A 16,900-nucleotide genomic window follows, 5' to 3' on the forward strand; every position below is an offset into this window, starting at 1 on the left:
AAGTCAAGTCAGAACAAATCAAGAGTCCAGTATCAATTTAATATCTTAAAGAAAACTAAATATCTAGGACTTTTCAATGCAATATGGTTTTAATAGGATAAAAACTTGGTAAGAGCATCATGAGTTTGATTTCTATAATCAGTTTCAACTTCAATAAATTCAATCATTCCATACAAATTCAGAAAATTAATTTAAATTCAGTCGTCTGCTGGAACAAATCTCATCACTTTCAATCTAAGTCATTTACACAAACACAAGATCTCAAGTCAAGACTTTAGAAACCTTTTCAAGTCATCAGAGTACAAGTCAGAGTCAAGTCCCAAGTCACCAGAACCCAAGTCAAGTCAAGCCTCAAGCAATTCAAACTGTGACTCCACCTCTGATTATTCACAATTTAGCATAAAAAACCCTTAAAAAAGTACAGGCCGTCGCAGCCTGTTGTCCCTCTCAGTCAGTCTCTCAGTCTCTCAGTCCGTCTCTCAGTCTCTCAGTCTCTCAGTCCATCTCTCAGTCCGTCTCTCAGTCTCTCAGTCCGTCTCTCAGTCTCTCAGTCCGTCTCTCAGTCTCTCAGTCTCTCAGTTTCTCAGTCCGTCTCTCAGTCCGTCTCTCAGTCTCTCAGTCCGTCTCTCAGTCTCTCAGTCCGTCTCTCAGTCCGTCTCTCAGTCCGTCTCTCAGTCTCTCAGTCCGTCTCTCAGTCTCTCAGTCTCTCAGTCCATCTCTCAGTCTCTCAGTCCGTCTCTCAGTCTCTCAGTCCGTCTCTCAGTCTCTCAGTCCATCTCTCAGTCTCTCAGTCCGTCTCTCAGTCTCTCAGTCCGTCTCTCAGTCTCTCAGTCCGTCTCTCAGTCTCTCAGTCCGTCTCTCAGTCCGTACAGGTCCAGCTCCTGGAACAGGATGTAGCTCTTTAGTCTGGGAGGGAAAATGTCTGAGTTCATGACTTCGGGGTTGTTGAGTCTCTTCAGGGTGAGACGCCTCCTGAGCTCCAGTCTGCACAGCTGCCTGAGGGAGCGAGGGCTGCCTGGAGAGCAGGGTTCAGAACTTACTTCAGTTCATTAATTCATACAGTGATAAAATATAGAAGTGAAAGAATTAAACAGAATGATAGAAAGAAAGAGAGAAATAATACAACATTGTGGAGGTGAGATAAAAAAACAGACAGTCATTGCTGGGATGATGCTGTATATGAGGAATATTCTTCTGGTAGTGCCACAGCGAGTTTCCAGAGGCGGTACATCATGTTGGCTTCTCCACATTTGCATAAAGTTGAGGTCAGGTCTACTTAATGCAAATCAGAGGCGCCCAACATGACTCGACGCCTCTGAAAACTCCCGAAACTCGTGAACAAACTTTTAATCCGGACGCTGTAGATCTAAAATGAATCAAGATTTCTGACCTCAGATCATTTCAGAAACAGATTTCGGTTTGTTTGACTGTTTAGATGAAATAAGAGAACGTTTCTGAACAAGCCGCCATGTTTTGCCAGTTTGAAAACCGGAGACAGAAAGGAAGCGCTGCGATCGTCCAATCAGCTGCAGCCTTCAGTTCACGACAGATGAAAGCAACGAGGCTGCAAACCTTCCTGTTTATACTCAGCTGAAATAAACCCAGGAAGACGTTACATTGGGTTTTAACATTTGGGAGGAATTTGTGTTCAGGTTTGAGGGAATGACAGCACCTGTCAATCATCTGTCAGGACTCCGCATCGTTGCGTATTTTTCCGATGCCGGTGCTAAAACGATACTTTTAAAACGGTACCGGTGCCTAAACGGTGCCTGAACCGATACTTTTTTTTAAATTTAAAGCGAAAAAAACAACATGAAAGAACATTGAGCAATATATTAATAAATAAATAATAAATAAAACCTAAGTCAACTACAATAATTTAACAGTAAATAACAGTTACAATACTAATAAATAACAGCAAAAGGATACCGAGTGCAAACTTCTAGACTTCTACTCTTCTACAAATTCTTCTACTTAAACAGTTCTTTTGCCCAAATATAACCAAGTCTGCTTCTCTGGCAAAATATGACTCCTCTCCTGACATCATCAATATTTGCTACTTATTGTGACATTCTAGTTATTAAAAGTTTTTTTTATGAACTAAACCCATTTGTCCATAATTACTTTTCATATACTTTTCACGTTACATGTTAACAAATAACTGACAGTTTGTATGAACCGGACGTTATCGGTAGTGAAAACATTTACGACCCGCCTCTTCTTTTATCTGATTGGCTAAGCGACCATAATGTGACATTGATGAGCGCCATACAGGGGAAGACAGAGGGTTTCAAACGCTCCACACGATAATGTCAGTGAAGTCGGAGTGTCGGAGCACCGGATGGCGGATATTTCACTCCGATTTCGCACCGAAATCTGCGTTGCAATTCGGTCCGGTAGGTACCGGTCCTAAAGGAACCGGTGCCATAGTGGTACCGGGTCTCGGTACCCAACCCTACCGCCTACGTTAGTTCAGCGGCCGATACCGGGAAGCAGCGCGGTCCCTCTGAACACACACCGTGAGACGGACTCACCCAGGATGTCACAGATGTCCGGCCACTCCTGCTGCTTCTCCAGGATGACTTTGAGTTTGGAGCAGATGTGGATGTGGCTGACGTAGTCCAGCAGGATCCGGACCACGCCTCCGGACAGATGCATCAGACAGCACAGACTCATGAACTCACAGAACTGACAGGAGAGAGGAATTAAAAATCATCATCTTTATTACAATCGTCTTTATTTTTGAGCCCCACCCTGCTTCACATTCAGACACTCCCACATATTCACACTGGGAGCCGTTGTAGTAACAGTTGTAGGAGAGTCATGTCATGTTTTATTATTTGATCATAGATAGCTAGGATTTGTATTAATTTCTTCTATGTGGCAAGCTTTGAATGAGTTGTGTGTGTTATTATGTAGCCAAGATGAGAAAAGGTTGTTGCTCACTGGAATTTTCCCCTCTCCATCATCCGCAGCATCAAACGGGTTGTCATGGTTACAGTGAAAGCATCTCTCCACGTTGTAGCCGTTGTTGAGCAGCAGCCGCATCATGACCTCGTCCTTCAGGCAGTACTGCAGCGCCGTGGGAAACACCGTGTCGCTGACCACCGTGAAGTAACAGTTCACGTCCGCCTTCCCCGCCACCAGCAGCTTGACCATCTCGTACCGGCCGGACCGGACCGCCACCAGGAGGCAGTGCAGCGGGTCCAGGTCCGTCTTGGCGCCGGCGTCCAGCAGGACTTTCGTGCACGCCACGTCTCCGTTGGACACGGCGAAGTACAAGGCGCTCCTCCTCATGTCCCGGTAGTTTTCGGAGTTGCGGGCGTTCATGCGGTAGTTGACGTCGAAGCCGTTGGCCAGCAGCAGCTCCAGGCAGCGGCTGTGCCCGCCCTCCGCCGCAGAGTGCACCGGACTCTGACCCGCCTCCTTGATGGTCTTCTTGGTGGTCAGAGGGATCAGCATCTTCAGGGCGCTGCGGCGGGAAACAGACGGACGGATAAAGCAAAAAACCCAACTTACAAACCCAAGAATAATTCATGAATGATGCAGCTCCGCTTGGGCTAATCAGCAGCAAGATGCATCCTCCCTCCAAGTTTCATCAAAATCAGGCCGGTGGTGCAGACGTTATGGTCTTTCAGAGTTTGGAGTTTTTTCACCTTTAACTGTAGCGCCCCCATCAGGCCAGTCAGTGTAATTTTTAAACACTAGAACACATCGTCCCTCCGAGTTTCATCAAAATCGGACCAATGGAGCCTGAGATATCACACTGAAGTTAAAAATTTGACCTCCATTAGGCCAATCAGTGGAATTTGTAAAAAAAAAAAAAAGAGCTGAATTTGTGTAGCAAGTTTCATGTCAATACATTAATGGTGTAGTTAGGGCTTTTTAAAGTTTGAAAAAAAGTGAGAGACTAGTTTTTTATATATTGTCAGAATCTGCTTTGTTGGCGTTCCTTTATGTGCTAGAAGTGATTTTCAGACTGTTCCTCCAGACAATGGCTCTACCGGAGCAACAGATCACAGAATCACTGATTTGGGGTTTTATCATGGAGGAAGAGACACAACCCAAGACTCTACCAGAGCTACACAGAGCATTAAATCATTTAAAGTAGTAGTGATGCTCCTGACTCACTCGTAGTGTCCTGCGTACGCCGCCTTGTGGATGGGCAGGTGTCCGGTGATGCTCGGCAGGTTGGGGTCGGCTCTGTTGTCCAGCAGCAGCTGGATGCAGGCGGTGCTTCCTGATCCGGCCGCGTCCAGCAGGACACTTTCCCCGTTGTAGGCCTGGGAGTTCACTTTGCTGCCTGACCAGAGAAACAGCAGAAAGAGTTTGGTTCCACAATGCAATGCTGCTCATTTGGAAAGTGACACCCGCTCTAACAAAATGATTACAAACCCACAATATGGGTGCAGAGCAGTACATTTACAATGGAAAACTTCACTCAGGTTGAGTTTACGGCCCGTGTAACGCTTATCAGCTCAATATTCTCATTATAAACAAACATTTGGAAAATCTGAAAATTGGGTACAATATTCTAAAATATAAACTTGTTGCCTCTCAGGTAAATAAAAAGTTGGGATTTTAGATCATTTTTCAAATTTTCAGATTTTTGTTATACAATTGCAAAATTGGTGTTAAAAAAAAAATGGAAAATTGGGGTCGGGATGCCAATATTGTAAAATATCTGTTCCTTATCCCTCAAATAGCCTAAATTGAGAAGAGGTTGATGTTTTTTTCAATGTTCTAATTTTTGTTAAATGATGGAAAATCAGAAAATTAGAAAAATGATATATAAAATCCCTGTTTTCTATTAATCTAAAAGACAAAAAGTTGATATTTTAGAATAGTTTACCCAATTTTCTGTTTTTCCAACTGTTCATTTATAATGACAATATTGACCAGATGAACGTTACACGGTTTCCTCTCACCACGGGAAGCCTAACCCGTCTTCTTCCTGCTCACCACAGTTCAGCAGAATCTCTGTGATGTGGAAGTGTCCGTGTTCCGCCGCCACGGCGAGCGGCGTCACTCCCATGATGTCCCTCTGGTTCACCCGCCCGCCGTTCCTCAGCAGCAGCATCAGGACGTCCACGTTTCCCACCCGGGCCGCCTCGTGCACCGCCGTCCACTTCTTCCTGCACACCTGCTCCACCCAGGCGCCGTGCGCGATCAGCGTGTAAGTCATCTCGTACGAGCTGGACCTGACCGCTGGACATGAGACCAAAACACACTGCGATCAACAGATGTGTGACTGTGTGACCCAACTGGCTTCCATAGTGTAATATGTTTTACTGAAGCATAATATGACAGTAAATATCAGCAGGGTCCTGACTGCATTCAGAAACACAGGAGCGGGCCGAGGCTGAAGGCTCCTCCCACACCAAGGTCCCTTCAGAAATCAGGAAATTTTGTTTTTGCCTTGCTTATTGGCAAAAAACACACATGGAAAATATAATTTAAGACTTCTAATCGGTGGGGTGTTTTGGTAAATTCAGCATCTATATAATCCAGTCCAGTATATAATCCAGTCCAACCTGCCCACCATGCTGATGATGGTCTCGCTCTACGGAGGGCAGAGTGTTGTTGTCATGACTACACTGAATGTCAGAGGCCAGCATGGGACCAGAAATTAAACAGAGACCCTTTATTAGATGTAAAGCAAGACACAAAACAATATGAGAGATGGTGAATAGGAGGAGATGGAGCATGGTGTATTCAACCTGGCAGCTTTTTTTGTTATTGCCACTAAATGCTGCACAGAGTTTTGTCATTTTAAAATAATCTAATATATTAGTTCTTTCTTGGTAGTCAACAATACTGTACAACAGAAATGATTTTGAGTGGATCCCTCCCCCCCGGCAGTGTTGTGCCTCGCTCAGGAGCGTTGATGCCGTCTCACCCAGCAGCAGCGGAGACTCGTTCTTGCTGTTGGTGTTGTGCGGCGAAGCGCCGTGCGCCAGCAGACTCTTCACGTTCTCCACCAGGCCGGCTCTCGCCGCCAGAGTGAGCGGCGTCTCCCCGCCCATCGTGGTGCGCTCCTCCAGGCTGAGGCCGTGCGCCGCCACTGGAACACAAAACACGTCAGGCTTGCTTTTAGGGGTTGAGGATTGTTGACATTTCAGTGAAGTTGCTGAATGTCCATCTGGTTCCCACTCCCACTTCCCACATTATTCAACCTAAGACATCACTAATGATCACTAGAGACCGACGTATCTGAACCGATCACTAGTGACCTACGTATCTGCACCAATCACTAGTGACCGATGTATCTGAACCAATCACTAGTGACAGTCATATCCGAACCGATCACTAGTGATGACGTATCTGAACCGATCACTAGAGACCGACGTATCTGAACCAGTCACTAGTGACAGTCGTATCTGAACCGATCACTAGTGACGACGTATCTGCACCAATCACTAGTGACTGATGTATCTGAACCAATCACTAGTGAGTCATATCCGAACCGATCACTAGTGACGACGTATCTGAACCGATCACTAGAGACTGACGTATCTGAACCGATCACTAGTGACCGTTGTATCCGAACAGATCACTAGTGACGACGTATCTGAACCAATCACTAGTGACGATGTATCTGAACCGATCACTAGTGACCGTTGTATCCGAACCGATCACTAGTAACGACGTATCTGAACCGATCACTAGAGACTGACGTATCTGAACCGATCACTAGTGACCGTTGTATCCGAACAGATCACTAGTGACGACGTATCTGAACCAATCACTAGTGACGACGTATCTGCACCAATCACTAGTGACCGATGTATCTGAACCAATCACTAGTGACAGTCGTATCTGCACCAATCACTAGTGACCGATGTATCTGAACCAATCGCTAGTGACAGTCGTATCTGCACCAATCACTAGTGACCGATGTATCTGAACCAATCGCTAGTGACCGACGTATCGGCCGCTCTGACATCACTTCAGTCACATGATGCTGCAGCCAGTCAGCCTCTACATGGTTAGCAGACATTTACCAACTGACCCAGAATGCCGTCCATTTGGACAAAAATATCGTCTTCGCAAAGACAATCTGTTGGTTAAGGAGGAGATTTCAACAAATCTATTCTGCTGAAACACCAATGAAAAAACGTCACACAAACGGGTAAAACTTTAGTCCAACCACAAAGGCTCTGATTGGCTTGATTGTTTCTCTGAGCTGTTGACAAGGGAAACACCAGACTCTCTGAATCGCTCCACAACATCTAAAAAGTGGGCGGGACAAGACTCAGGAGTCTGAAACAGGAGAGGAAGTTGCATCAGCTGTCTTCATGTCTTCACTTCTCTGTCAGGTCAGACAGTGATGTGACTCTACTGGAGGAGGATTTCCCAGCAGCCTTTGTTTTTCAGCCTCTCTAATGACGCCGCCTGCCTTGGCATCAGCCTGTAGCTTATTAGCCAGAACTCAAACTGACACGAATATTTATCTTTGCTCGTCATCTTTATTTATTTATTATTATCACCTCCACCAGCAGAGTTGGAGGGAGGTTGTGTTTTCATTTAGAAAGGAGGAAGACACTTTCTGTTCGACTCTCTTGGAAGAGTTTACAACAATACTACAGTACTTATACTGGATGTGCGTGTCACATGCATCTCAGGTTATGTTTTCACCTGCCTGTCTGTCTGTCTGTCTGTCTGCCTGTCTGTCTCTCTGTCTGTCTGTCTGTCTGGCCCAAGGATCAGTTGATTAGATTTTGGTGGTGAGCTACTATGCTACGTTCATGTGCTAATGAGAAAGTCCGATATCCAGGACTTCCTAGTCGGCTGCAAAACAGCGTTGCTTTCACGTGCTATTTTGTCAAAAAAGACCTTTGAGGTTTTTTCATCTTGAAAAAAGATAGAAATGTACATTTATTTTCTCCTCTAATTGTGTTTTTATCTCTGAAAAAAAACTGACATGGTGCTGATTCACTCTTTAATCATTAAACAAACTCATGCTATAATCAGGAATGTCATAATTTAGTAACATACAGAGTGTGACCAAGTCAGCTTTGCTCGAGTCCCAAGTCACTCTCAAGTCTTGAGGGCCCAAGTCTCAAGTCAAGTCTCAAGTCAAGTCCAAGTCATTAATGTCGAGTCTCAAGTCTAAATGTAGAACAGCAAGTCAAGTCAGAACAAATCAAGAGTCCAGAGTCCTTAAGAAAACTAAATATCTAGGACTTTTCAATGCAATATGGTTTTAATAGGATAAAAACTTGGTAAGAGCATCATGATTTTGATTTCTATAATCAGTTTCAACTTCAATAAATTCAATCATTCCATACAAATTCAGAAAACAGAATTTAAATTCAGTCGTCTGCCGGAACAAATCTCATCACTTTCAATCTGAGTCATTTACACAAACACAAGATCTCAAGTCAAGACTTTAGAAACCTTTTCAAGTCATCAGAGTACAAGTCAGAGTCAAGTCCCAAGTCACCAGAACCCAAGTCAAGTCAAGCCTCAAGTCTTCTCTTCATGCATCAAGTCAAGTCTCAAGCAATTCAAACTGTAACTCGTGTCCAAGTCATGTGACTTAAGTCCAAGTCATGTGATCCTAACACATTAGTGAGTGTAAAGTCAGACTCACGGCGCAGGACGGTCTCCAGGACCTCCAGGACGGGCTGGGAGGCGGCTCGGTGGAGGGGGAGCCAGCCGCGACTGTCCGACTCCCGGAACGCAAACGAGTGCCGCAGCATTTCTCTGAGCACCGACGCCTTTCCTGCAGGAGACAGTCAGGCTTTTACTGAGGAACACACCAGAGACTCAGCAGCAGAAACCTCCAGGCAGAGAGCAGCCAGTGACTCTGATGAAGTCTGACTCCAGATGTCAGATTTAACTCTTCACATCAGCAGCATCAAATAAAGGTTTTGACCTTTTTTGGGGGTTTTTTCAGGGTTTTAAAAAGCTTGGCCAGGTCAGCTCTTCACTGTCAGACAGCCTGATGTGGAGTCTCTGTAAACTGACTGAACTCTTTCTGCAAACCTGTCCACCTGTCTCTCTCTCTACTCTCTCTCTCTTTTTCTTTCTCTGTTTATCTGTCTCTCTCTCTACTCTCTCTCTCTTTTTCTTTCTCTGTTTATCTGTCTCTCTCTCTCTCTCTCTCTCTCTCTCTCTCTGTTTATCTGTCTCTCTCTCCCTGTCTGGCACACAGCTGCTGACCGTGTGACTTTGCCCGCTGGCATCAGAAGAAGCCAAGAGCTTGAACACAGGCAGAAAAACAACAATGCGTTATGGAGAAAGTATTCCGGTTTCGTGCTTCCAGTGCCTACCTTGCTCTATCGCAGCCAGCACTCGCAAATTTTCATCTGTCACCGCTTCTAAACTGACGGCGGGGAGAAGAAGCAGAGGAGGGTCAGCTGTGTGGCGTCATGTCAGTCTCATGCTCATACATCATGAGGTTTTGTCCGGTGAGGTCAGAGCGGCGCGGCGGCGTACCTGGCATCGGACTTTAGAAAGGCATCCTGACAGGAGTCTTGAATACTCAGCTGGATGATGTAGTCAGTGAGCTCGTCTTCATCAAAGTCCTCATATGTATTCATAACTCTGCAGGGGGGGGGAAGATGTGAGGCCAGTCGTTACCAAAACCCATTTACACTTTCAAAACAGACTTTTCCAAACCGGTAACACTTTACAATAAGGGTCACTAAGTTAAGGGTTAGTTAAGGCTTAACCCTTAATTAACAGTTAACTAATGTGTAATTTACTAATGGTGTTAATGTTAACTTAATTTATACATTATTTAATACTTTATAAAGATGACTATTAAATCATGTATAAATTAATACCTTAGTTAACATGAACACCATTAGTAGCCCAAATGATTACCAGACACATTAGTTAACTGTTAATTAAGGGTTAGTTAATGCTTATTAAGCATTAACTAACCCTTAATTAATGTACCCTTATTGTAAAGTGTTACCTCCAAACCTTCACTTCTTTCCTGGAATTTAAGATTTCAGTCATTTCAGTATGAGGAGCTGATAGTGGCTCGACCATATCACATTATATCTGAACATTATTCTACATTCTACAACTAATATCACTATATATCAAATGACAGCAGGTGCACAGCAATGTAAATAAGAGAAGATTACACTTTATTGTCCATTTTCATAGGAATTTGTTTTGCATCCAGCACCAGAACAACATACATCAGTGATTCTCAACCTTTTTCACATCAAGGACCCCAAATTCAGTCCACATTAGAGCCACAGACCCCCATTTGATGAGATTTTGTCTCTCTGACCCAAATCTGAGAATATTTTTTATTGTCAGATATGATTTTTCACAGAATTCCATGACTGTCTGTATTGTAGGTAGAGAGATAACAGAGAAACTATGATCAGAACAGTCATTCTTCTACATTCTCTAATTGTGTTAACTTCCTGTAAATGAACAACAACAATTCCTCAATTTGCTGTGGACCCCCTGGAACTCCTTCAAGGACCTCTGGTGGTCCCCAGACCCCACGTTGAGAACCATTGACATACATCACACCAAACAGGTAAGATCACAAGACTAAAAACATCCAAAAACAATATTGCACTAAAAAAAAAAGTAAAGTAAAAATGTATGTAAAAGTATGTATCAGGACTGAACAGGTTTTTTCCCAAGACTATTCCAGACCATTTTTCTCAGATCTGGAAATAATCAAATTAATTTTCTGTACTTTTCCAGATTTTCCAGACTTGTATAGGAACACTAGAAGATATGCTGATCAAAAAAAAATGCATGATTCCCTTTATTCCCTTCAGCTGAGCAGCTTCCCTCCGACAGCATCCTGAAACTCAAATAAAAACACAAGCATCCACAGCCAAATACCTGCTGTTTTCATTCACGAAGCCTCTGTCAGACCAGCATGAGCCTGCTCACCTGTGAGGTATGGTCGCCGCTCGTGCTGACAAGTCACACTCAGCTAACAGGAGAGAGTGTTTTTATATTTAGGCGTGACCTGCTTTCATCGCCGCCAAATCTGAGGAATGCGCAACCCGCCGCTTCCTGCTGACGCCCCGCCCCCCCCGCCGCCCCCCCGCCGCGTCCGAGCGGAGGCTGCAGCTCCGGAGAAACAAAGCGGGGTGAATGTGCAGACCGCTGACACCTGGCTGTTTATCTTAAATATAGCGGGGTTACATGTGCCATTGTGTGAGCTAAGCCAGGTCTTTGGCATGCTGGCAGGAATCCCACATTCTCCTGACAGGAGGCGCGGGGCTTACCCCGGCCGCAGCGCAACTTCACTGGCTATTGTTTCGCGGAAAGCAAAATCGGTCTATTTTTTCCACCCCGCTTTGACTAAGAAATATGATATGATGGATTTTCATGAATTGTCCGTTGAGTACGGTCTGATTTACCCATCTGAGTTGCTGGGAGAGCGGCAGGGAGACTGGGAGACTAGGAGACTGGGAGACTGGGAGACTGGGAGACTGGGAGACTGGGAGACTAGGAGACTGGGAGACTGGGAGACTAGGAGACTGGGAGACTAGGAGACAGGGAGACTGGGAGACTAGGAGACTAGGAGACTAGGAGACTGGGCGTGCTGACAGGCCGGCCGGCGGTCTGCCGTCTGTCAGATCCTGCTGCAGTCCTTCTTTTATAGAAAAGCATTTTTATAATCGTTTTGTTTCACTCTCCTGTTGTGGATCTGCTTTTATTTGGCTTTGTTTGAATTGTTTTGACGTTTATTGACCTTTGCAATTATTGACCCTCAATTATTGTGACGCACGTTTTACCTGCTTCAGCCAAACCGCTCGCCTAGCACTCGGCTGCAGTTGGTCCAAAATGCTGCAGTGGTTACCCATCACATTCAGAACTGAGTTTAAGATACTTTTAATAACTTTTAAAGCTCCATATTCTCCAGAGTTTTATTTAGTGTCTTTCTGTCCATTCAAAGCTGTGTGTGTGGTGTCATGAACCAAAAACACTCTCAATCCATTTCTCCACGTTCATCTTCCAGCATCTCTCTGAGCCTTACCAAGAACAGGCCGTTTCTGTCTCCGTGTCTTTAAGGCTCATTAATATTAACGACCCCTCCGTTCCGATCGGCTAACCGTTTCCAGAGTGAAACGTGAGACGCCGCGGCCCGGCGGCTACAGGTAGGGAAAACTCTCCGGTAATAAACGATGACAACCGCTCAACCGCTTTGAAAAAAACACTTTGTTAGTCTATTATTTCTTACAAAAATGATAATGAGCGAACCTTTGTGACGCCACAAAGTTACGGAAGTCCAAACGGCTCGTTTAGAGGCTCGCTGCACTAATATGGATTGTGTGGATTTAGTTTTGAGACTTTCACCATGTTTAGATAGACCATCCAACTCCTTTATCACCACAGAGGAGAGGGGAGTCCTGCTTTACATGATGTGGACCTTTAAAGTTCTTCATGGTTTGGGTTTAGGGTTTGGGACTTTTGGACCCTGCAGTGCGACCGTTTGGCTTCAGAAAACATGGATGGAGGATTTGATGTACTAATATCTTTGTCTTTGTCTTACCTATGTTACCAATGTTCCTGTACTTTCTGTTTTAAAACCAAAAGCCTACCCAGGGACAGGAGCTGCAAATTAGAAACTAGAAACCCACGTGCATCTATTTTGTATTTTATATGAAACAATGTTCAATGCAATTATCCCTGTTCAATAAACAAGTAAATAAAACAAAGGCTGACACGCTGCGTTGTGTCTTATATGGATACAGAAACCAGAGACAGTTTTACAAACTTCTCTGGTGTTAACACTGACAAGACAGTCCTCCATTTTCCCAGAACAGCCTCAGTATGGGGCTTTTCTGAACTCTATCATTTTATTATTTTGGTTGGTTTGGGTCGGCGTTATCGATCAGTTTGCCCGCGGCCTTTAGACAGAAATATTGAAATTCTCTGATCTCTTTTGTAGAGTGAATATCGTCCAATTTCGGTTGCGGGCCGATCGATCGGAGCGTCCCGTCCCGTCCCGTCCCGTCCCGTCCCGTCCCGTCCCGTCCCGTCCCAGAGCCTCATGCTGGTCCAGGCCTTCCTGCTGAACTTACTGAACTCAGTTCAGCAGCTGACTGTGCTTTCTCTGTCTTGTCTTCCAGGTTATGGGACTGACTGCTGTACCTCCCTCTATCTGCACAGCTGATTCGGTTTTAAAAACTCATCTTTTTATTTTGGCTTTCAGTTTTACTCCTTAATTGTTGAGGCAGGTAAATGTTTTCTTGCACTTTTCATCACTCTCTCTGTTCCTTTTACGTCTGTATTTTTTTTTTTAAAACTCACTTGTTTCGTAAGCACTTTGTTTTGTAATGTGTGTTTGCCTTCTGTGCAGTTTTTAATGTTTTTATTTTGTTATTTGTTATTTTCTGCTTTTCTGTTTCTAACTTTATTTTTGTTATTTTCTACTTTTTGATGTTTTCATTGTACAGCAGCACCTTGTAACTCTGGTTGCGAAAGGCACTTTATAAATAAAGTTTTCTTACTTACTATTTTGGTCTGCCTAATTTAAAAAAATTGTATACATTTGAATACTGATTTTACCCCGGTATTTGTTGCGCTTACTGTTGCTGCTCTAATCTGCACTGAGGTTGCTTTAGCTGGCGCTGTATTGCATCACCTGAATGTTGTCTGTTTATTGATATTGTTTGTTTTTCTCCTGTGAAGCAGATGAACAGCACAGACCTGCAGACTGAATGTGTTGAAGTGTCTGAATGAAAGTGAAGCAGTATTCCTGTCAGACTGACCGCCTGTCAGACTGGTCCCAGGTCTCTAGGCATTGTCTCATTCAGATCCGGGTTATCCACAGACTCCACTATTCAAAATTAAAGCTTCATCTCACAGTGTGACAAATGCAATATAGCAGAGGCAAATCTCCTCCATAGCTTCGCTCTCTGTCCCAGGATAGAGAGATATTGGCCAAAATGTTTTAAAACATTCTCTGATATTCTTAATATCCACATTGAACCGGATCCTGTCTTAATCGTAATGGGAACTTCAGATTCCACATCAGTATTAAAAAGAGCACAGCAGCAACTTCTTTCCTATGGTCTGGTTACAGCTAAAAAATGTATAGAATTAAGAAGTAAGTTCCCACTTTTAAGCTGTGGCTCAGTGAAATGACCGATACCCTTCACCTTGAAAAAATATGGTTTTCTCTGAAGAATAGAGAGTCACAATTCAATCAGATTTGGCTGCTCCTCGTCCGTTACCTAAGAAACAACCCATAGAGGACACTCCTCCTGTAGTCGACTGTCCATTATTACTTTTCACCTTTTGTTTTCTATTATTTTCCATTGCAACCTTTATTGTCATATACTATGTATTGAGCAGAAAGGGAGGGAGGGAGGGAGGGTGGTGTGTTAAGAGTATTTTTTTGTGTTTACTTATGTTGGATATTATCTGTTGTTATTCTTTTGCTTTGTTTTTCTCAAATGAAAATGTAGACTGCGTTCTCATGCCCTACATCTTGAAATCCTTCTTTAATAAAACATATTTAAAAAAAAAAAAAACAAGACTGGTCCCAGGTCAGTCCAGCTCAGTCCGCTCTGCAGTGTGTGAGGGGGCAGCAGATGCAGAGCAGCAGCAGATTAGCGGAGCTTTCGAGGAGCCGGCGTGTCGCCTCCTCTGGCAGCAGCCTGACCTCTGACCCCACGCTGCCAAAATAGCAGCAGATCTTACTGTAACTCCGCAGTGATGCGGCGCAGCAGTAAAAATAAAACCGGAGGTTCACTGCAGTTGCACGAGCTTTTCATCCTGGCAGAGACACAAGGAGTTTTGGTCCGGCTAAAATTAGTAGCTGCTGAAAACAATGAGACAAACTCCCAGCAGCCAACAGGGTTCAGATGGAAATAAACTAATGCATGTTGAAACTGTTAATACCTGCTGCTAATACTGTTAATACTGCTACCAGTACTGCTTACAACTATTCCTACTACTACTACTGCTATTCCTACTTTATTGTATTTTATTGCTTATAGCTTGTATATTGCTTAGATTCTGTACTTTCTATGCTGATATTTTATATTTCTTATTTATTCTTTGTAAATGGGAAGTCTTTATATATGTGAAGGTTTAATTCAATGCACCATTTGAGGTTGACACAATTGCAATTTCGTTGTGCTTGCACAATGACAATAAAGTTCTTGAATCTTGAATCTTGAATTCCTACTTTTCCTGCCAATACTACCACTACTACCACCATTTACTACATCTCGACTTACATACTAATACTGTTACTATATACTTGATGACTTGTGATGATTTGTGTATTTATTGCAGTCATTGGTAGTAGGGGTAAGGTTATACAATATACAAACAATACTCATACATCCTGAGCACAAGTTCCAAGCAACATTGGTTGAATCTATTATCTTGAATCTAATCTCAGAAATATGGCATATTACAGTGATTCTCAACCTTTTTCATTTCAAGAACCCTAATTTAGTCCACATTAGGGCCACTGACCCCCATTTGATGAGATATTTTGTCTTGGACCCAAATCTGAGAATATTTTTTATTGTCAGATATGATTTTGTCCAGAACTCCATGAATATCTGTGTTGTAGGTAGAGAGATGACAGTGAAACTATGATCAAAACAGTCATTCTTCTACATTCTCTAATTGTGTTAACTTCTTGTAAATGAAATAATGGTGAATTTAACAGTTCATCAATTTGCTGGGGACCCCCTGGAACTCCCTCAAGGACCCCTGGTGGTCCCCGGACCCCACATTGAGAACCACTGGCATATAACAATAATTCTAATAATTATTATATTAACCACAATGGGTAAATTGTGTGTGGTATCAAAGATGACAACAATATTTGTTGTGTAAAAATAATGTTAGTCGAGTAATTTGATTGGACACAGTCTAACAGCACTGGGACGTTTCACTGTATGTATCACTCCGCTTCACAGCAGGTGAGCAGGTTCAGTGGGGGAACGGAACTGTTTCTGTTGGCGGAGACAAATAAAAACTGCTGTCTGATCAATAGCTTTGTTTATAGAACTGTTGTATAAACGCAATAAGGGATAAATAATGATAACAGATACTGTTATGTAGAGTATATCAGCACTCCTTCTCGCGTGACTTTGCTTAAATATTTTCTTAATCAGGAAGGTGACGTTCCTCACGGTTACCATGGCAGCGTGTAAACACTGGTGTTGCCTGGAAACCAAGCTAACGGTAGCAGGACAACACTCTCTATGCTAGCTCGCTATCTTGTTAAATTAATCAAATGAAACAGACTCGGGATTAAAGAAGAAGTTTTACAGACTGACGGTGGGTAACTTTACTACCGTCTCCACGCTGTTAACGTTGTTCAGCAGCGCTGGCGGACGAGCTGCAAGTTTAGTTAACTTCACCTGGCTTTAACTGACGGGACTCCAGCTAACTTCAGCTAGCCGGTGAGCTAAAGCTGCCATGTCGGACCAAAGTGTTTATGAAGAAGACGAGGATAAAGAAAACCTGGACCCAGAAGCAGCTGAAGCAGCTGAAACAGAAGAAGACCCAGACACAAGCCTTTATCCAGACTACAACACCGCAGCGGAGCCGCGGGAGGGCGACAGAGATCCAGGAAGTGACGCGCCGGCCCGGCAGGCCGCCATGTTGGACTCAGGTGAGTCTACCTGCAGGTGCTCGTGCTCGAAGAGTCTGGAAATGTCTGAAATCAAGAAATCAAAAAATGAAGAATAAGGATAATAATGTTATATGTTGTCAATGTCCTTCTCATTGTTATATATTGTATATATCTGTTTCATACTGCATATAATTCGTAGTTTGTTCATTTATATTCACATTAAAATTTGTATTTTCATTCGTTGTTTCTTTGTCTTAGTAAGCTCTACTGCTGTTACTTTGCGCACCCTCATAATGCTGTAATTCATACCATACTTTTAATTCATACCATACTTTTAAATCATATTCTATA

The 16,900-nt window shown here is 43.5% G+C and overlaps 2 protein-coding genes across 2 annotated transcripts in view; one reads left to right on the forward strand and one right to left on the reverse strand.

The window, feature by feature from the left end:
- Positions 1–839: 839 nt before the first annotated feature.
- On the reverse strand, positions 840–9,548 carry LOC139657534 (ankyrin repeat and SOCS box protein 15-like). Its single transcript, XM_071535412.1, has 9 exons — positions 9,445–9,548; positions 9,279–9,331; positions 8,597–8,728; positions 5,900–6,064; positions 4,963–5,208; positions 4,132–4,303; positions 2,947–3,472; positions 2,535–2,688; positions 840–1,015 (listed from the first exon to the last, which is right to left on the reverse strand). Exons 1-9 carry the CDS (start codon positions 9,546–9,548, stop codon positions 840–842), a joined length of 1,728 nt encoding a protein of 575 aa, XP_071391513.1.
- Positions 9,549–16,392: 6,844 nt separating this feature from the next.
- iqub (IQ motif and ubiquitin domain containing) overlaps positions 16,393–16,900 on the forward strand; it is an 18,419-nt gene continuing 17,911 nt past the window's right edge. Inside the window, exon 1 of the mRNA XM_071535413.1 lies at positions 16,393–16,588. Within this exon, the coding sequence (XP_071391514.1) occupies positions 16,393–16,588 (196 nt within the window). The remainder of the gene's footprint in view (positions 16,589–16,900) is intronic.

The sequence above is a fragment of the Centroberyx affinis genome, unplaced genomic scaffold (genome assembly GCF_046629955.1).
Source record: "Centroberyx affinis isolate AG114_WGS23_722 - 3 ecotype Tasmania unplaced genomic scaffold, CSIRO-AGI_Caff_v1 ptg002706l_1, whole genome shotgun sequence".
Classification (NCBI taxonomy): Eukaryota; Metazoa; Chordata; class Actinopteri; order Beryciformes; family Berycidae; genus Centroberyx; species Centroberyx affinis.

What these genes read in the sequence shown, in the direction of transcription:
- LOC139657534 (XM_071535412.1), bottom strand. Translation starts at nt 9,548, where the DNA reads ATGAATACATATGAGGACTTTGATGAAGACGAGCTCACTGACTACATC. An exon ending in GCTGGCTGCGATAGAGCAAG is followed by an intron (nt 8,729 to 9,278) that starts GTAGGCACTGGA and finishes TGTCTCCTGCAG; the next exon opens with GAAAGGCGTCGGTGCTCAGA. An exon ending in CGAGTCTCCGCTGCTGCTGG is followed by an intron (nt 5,209 to 5,899) that starts GTGAGACGGCAT and finishes TCTCATGTCCAG; the next exon opens with CGGTCAGGTCCAGCTCGTAC.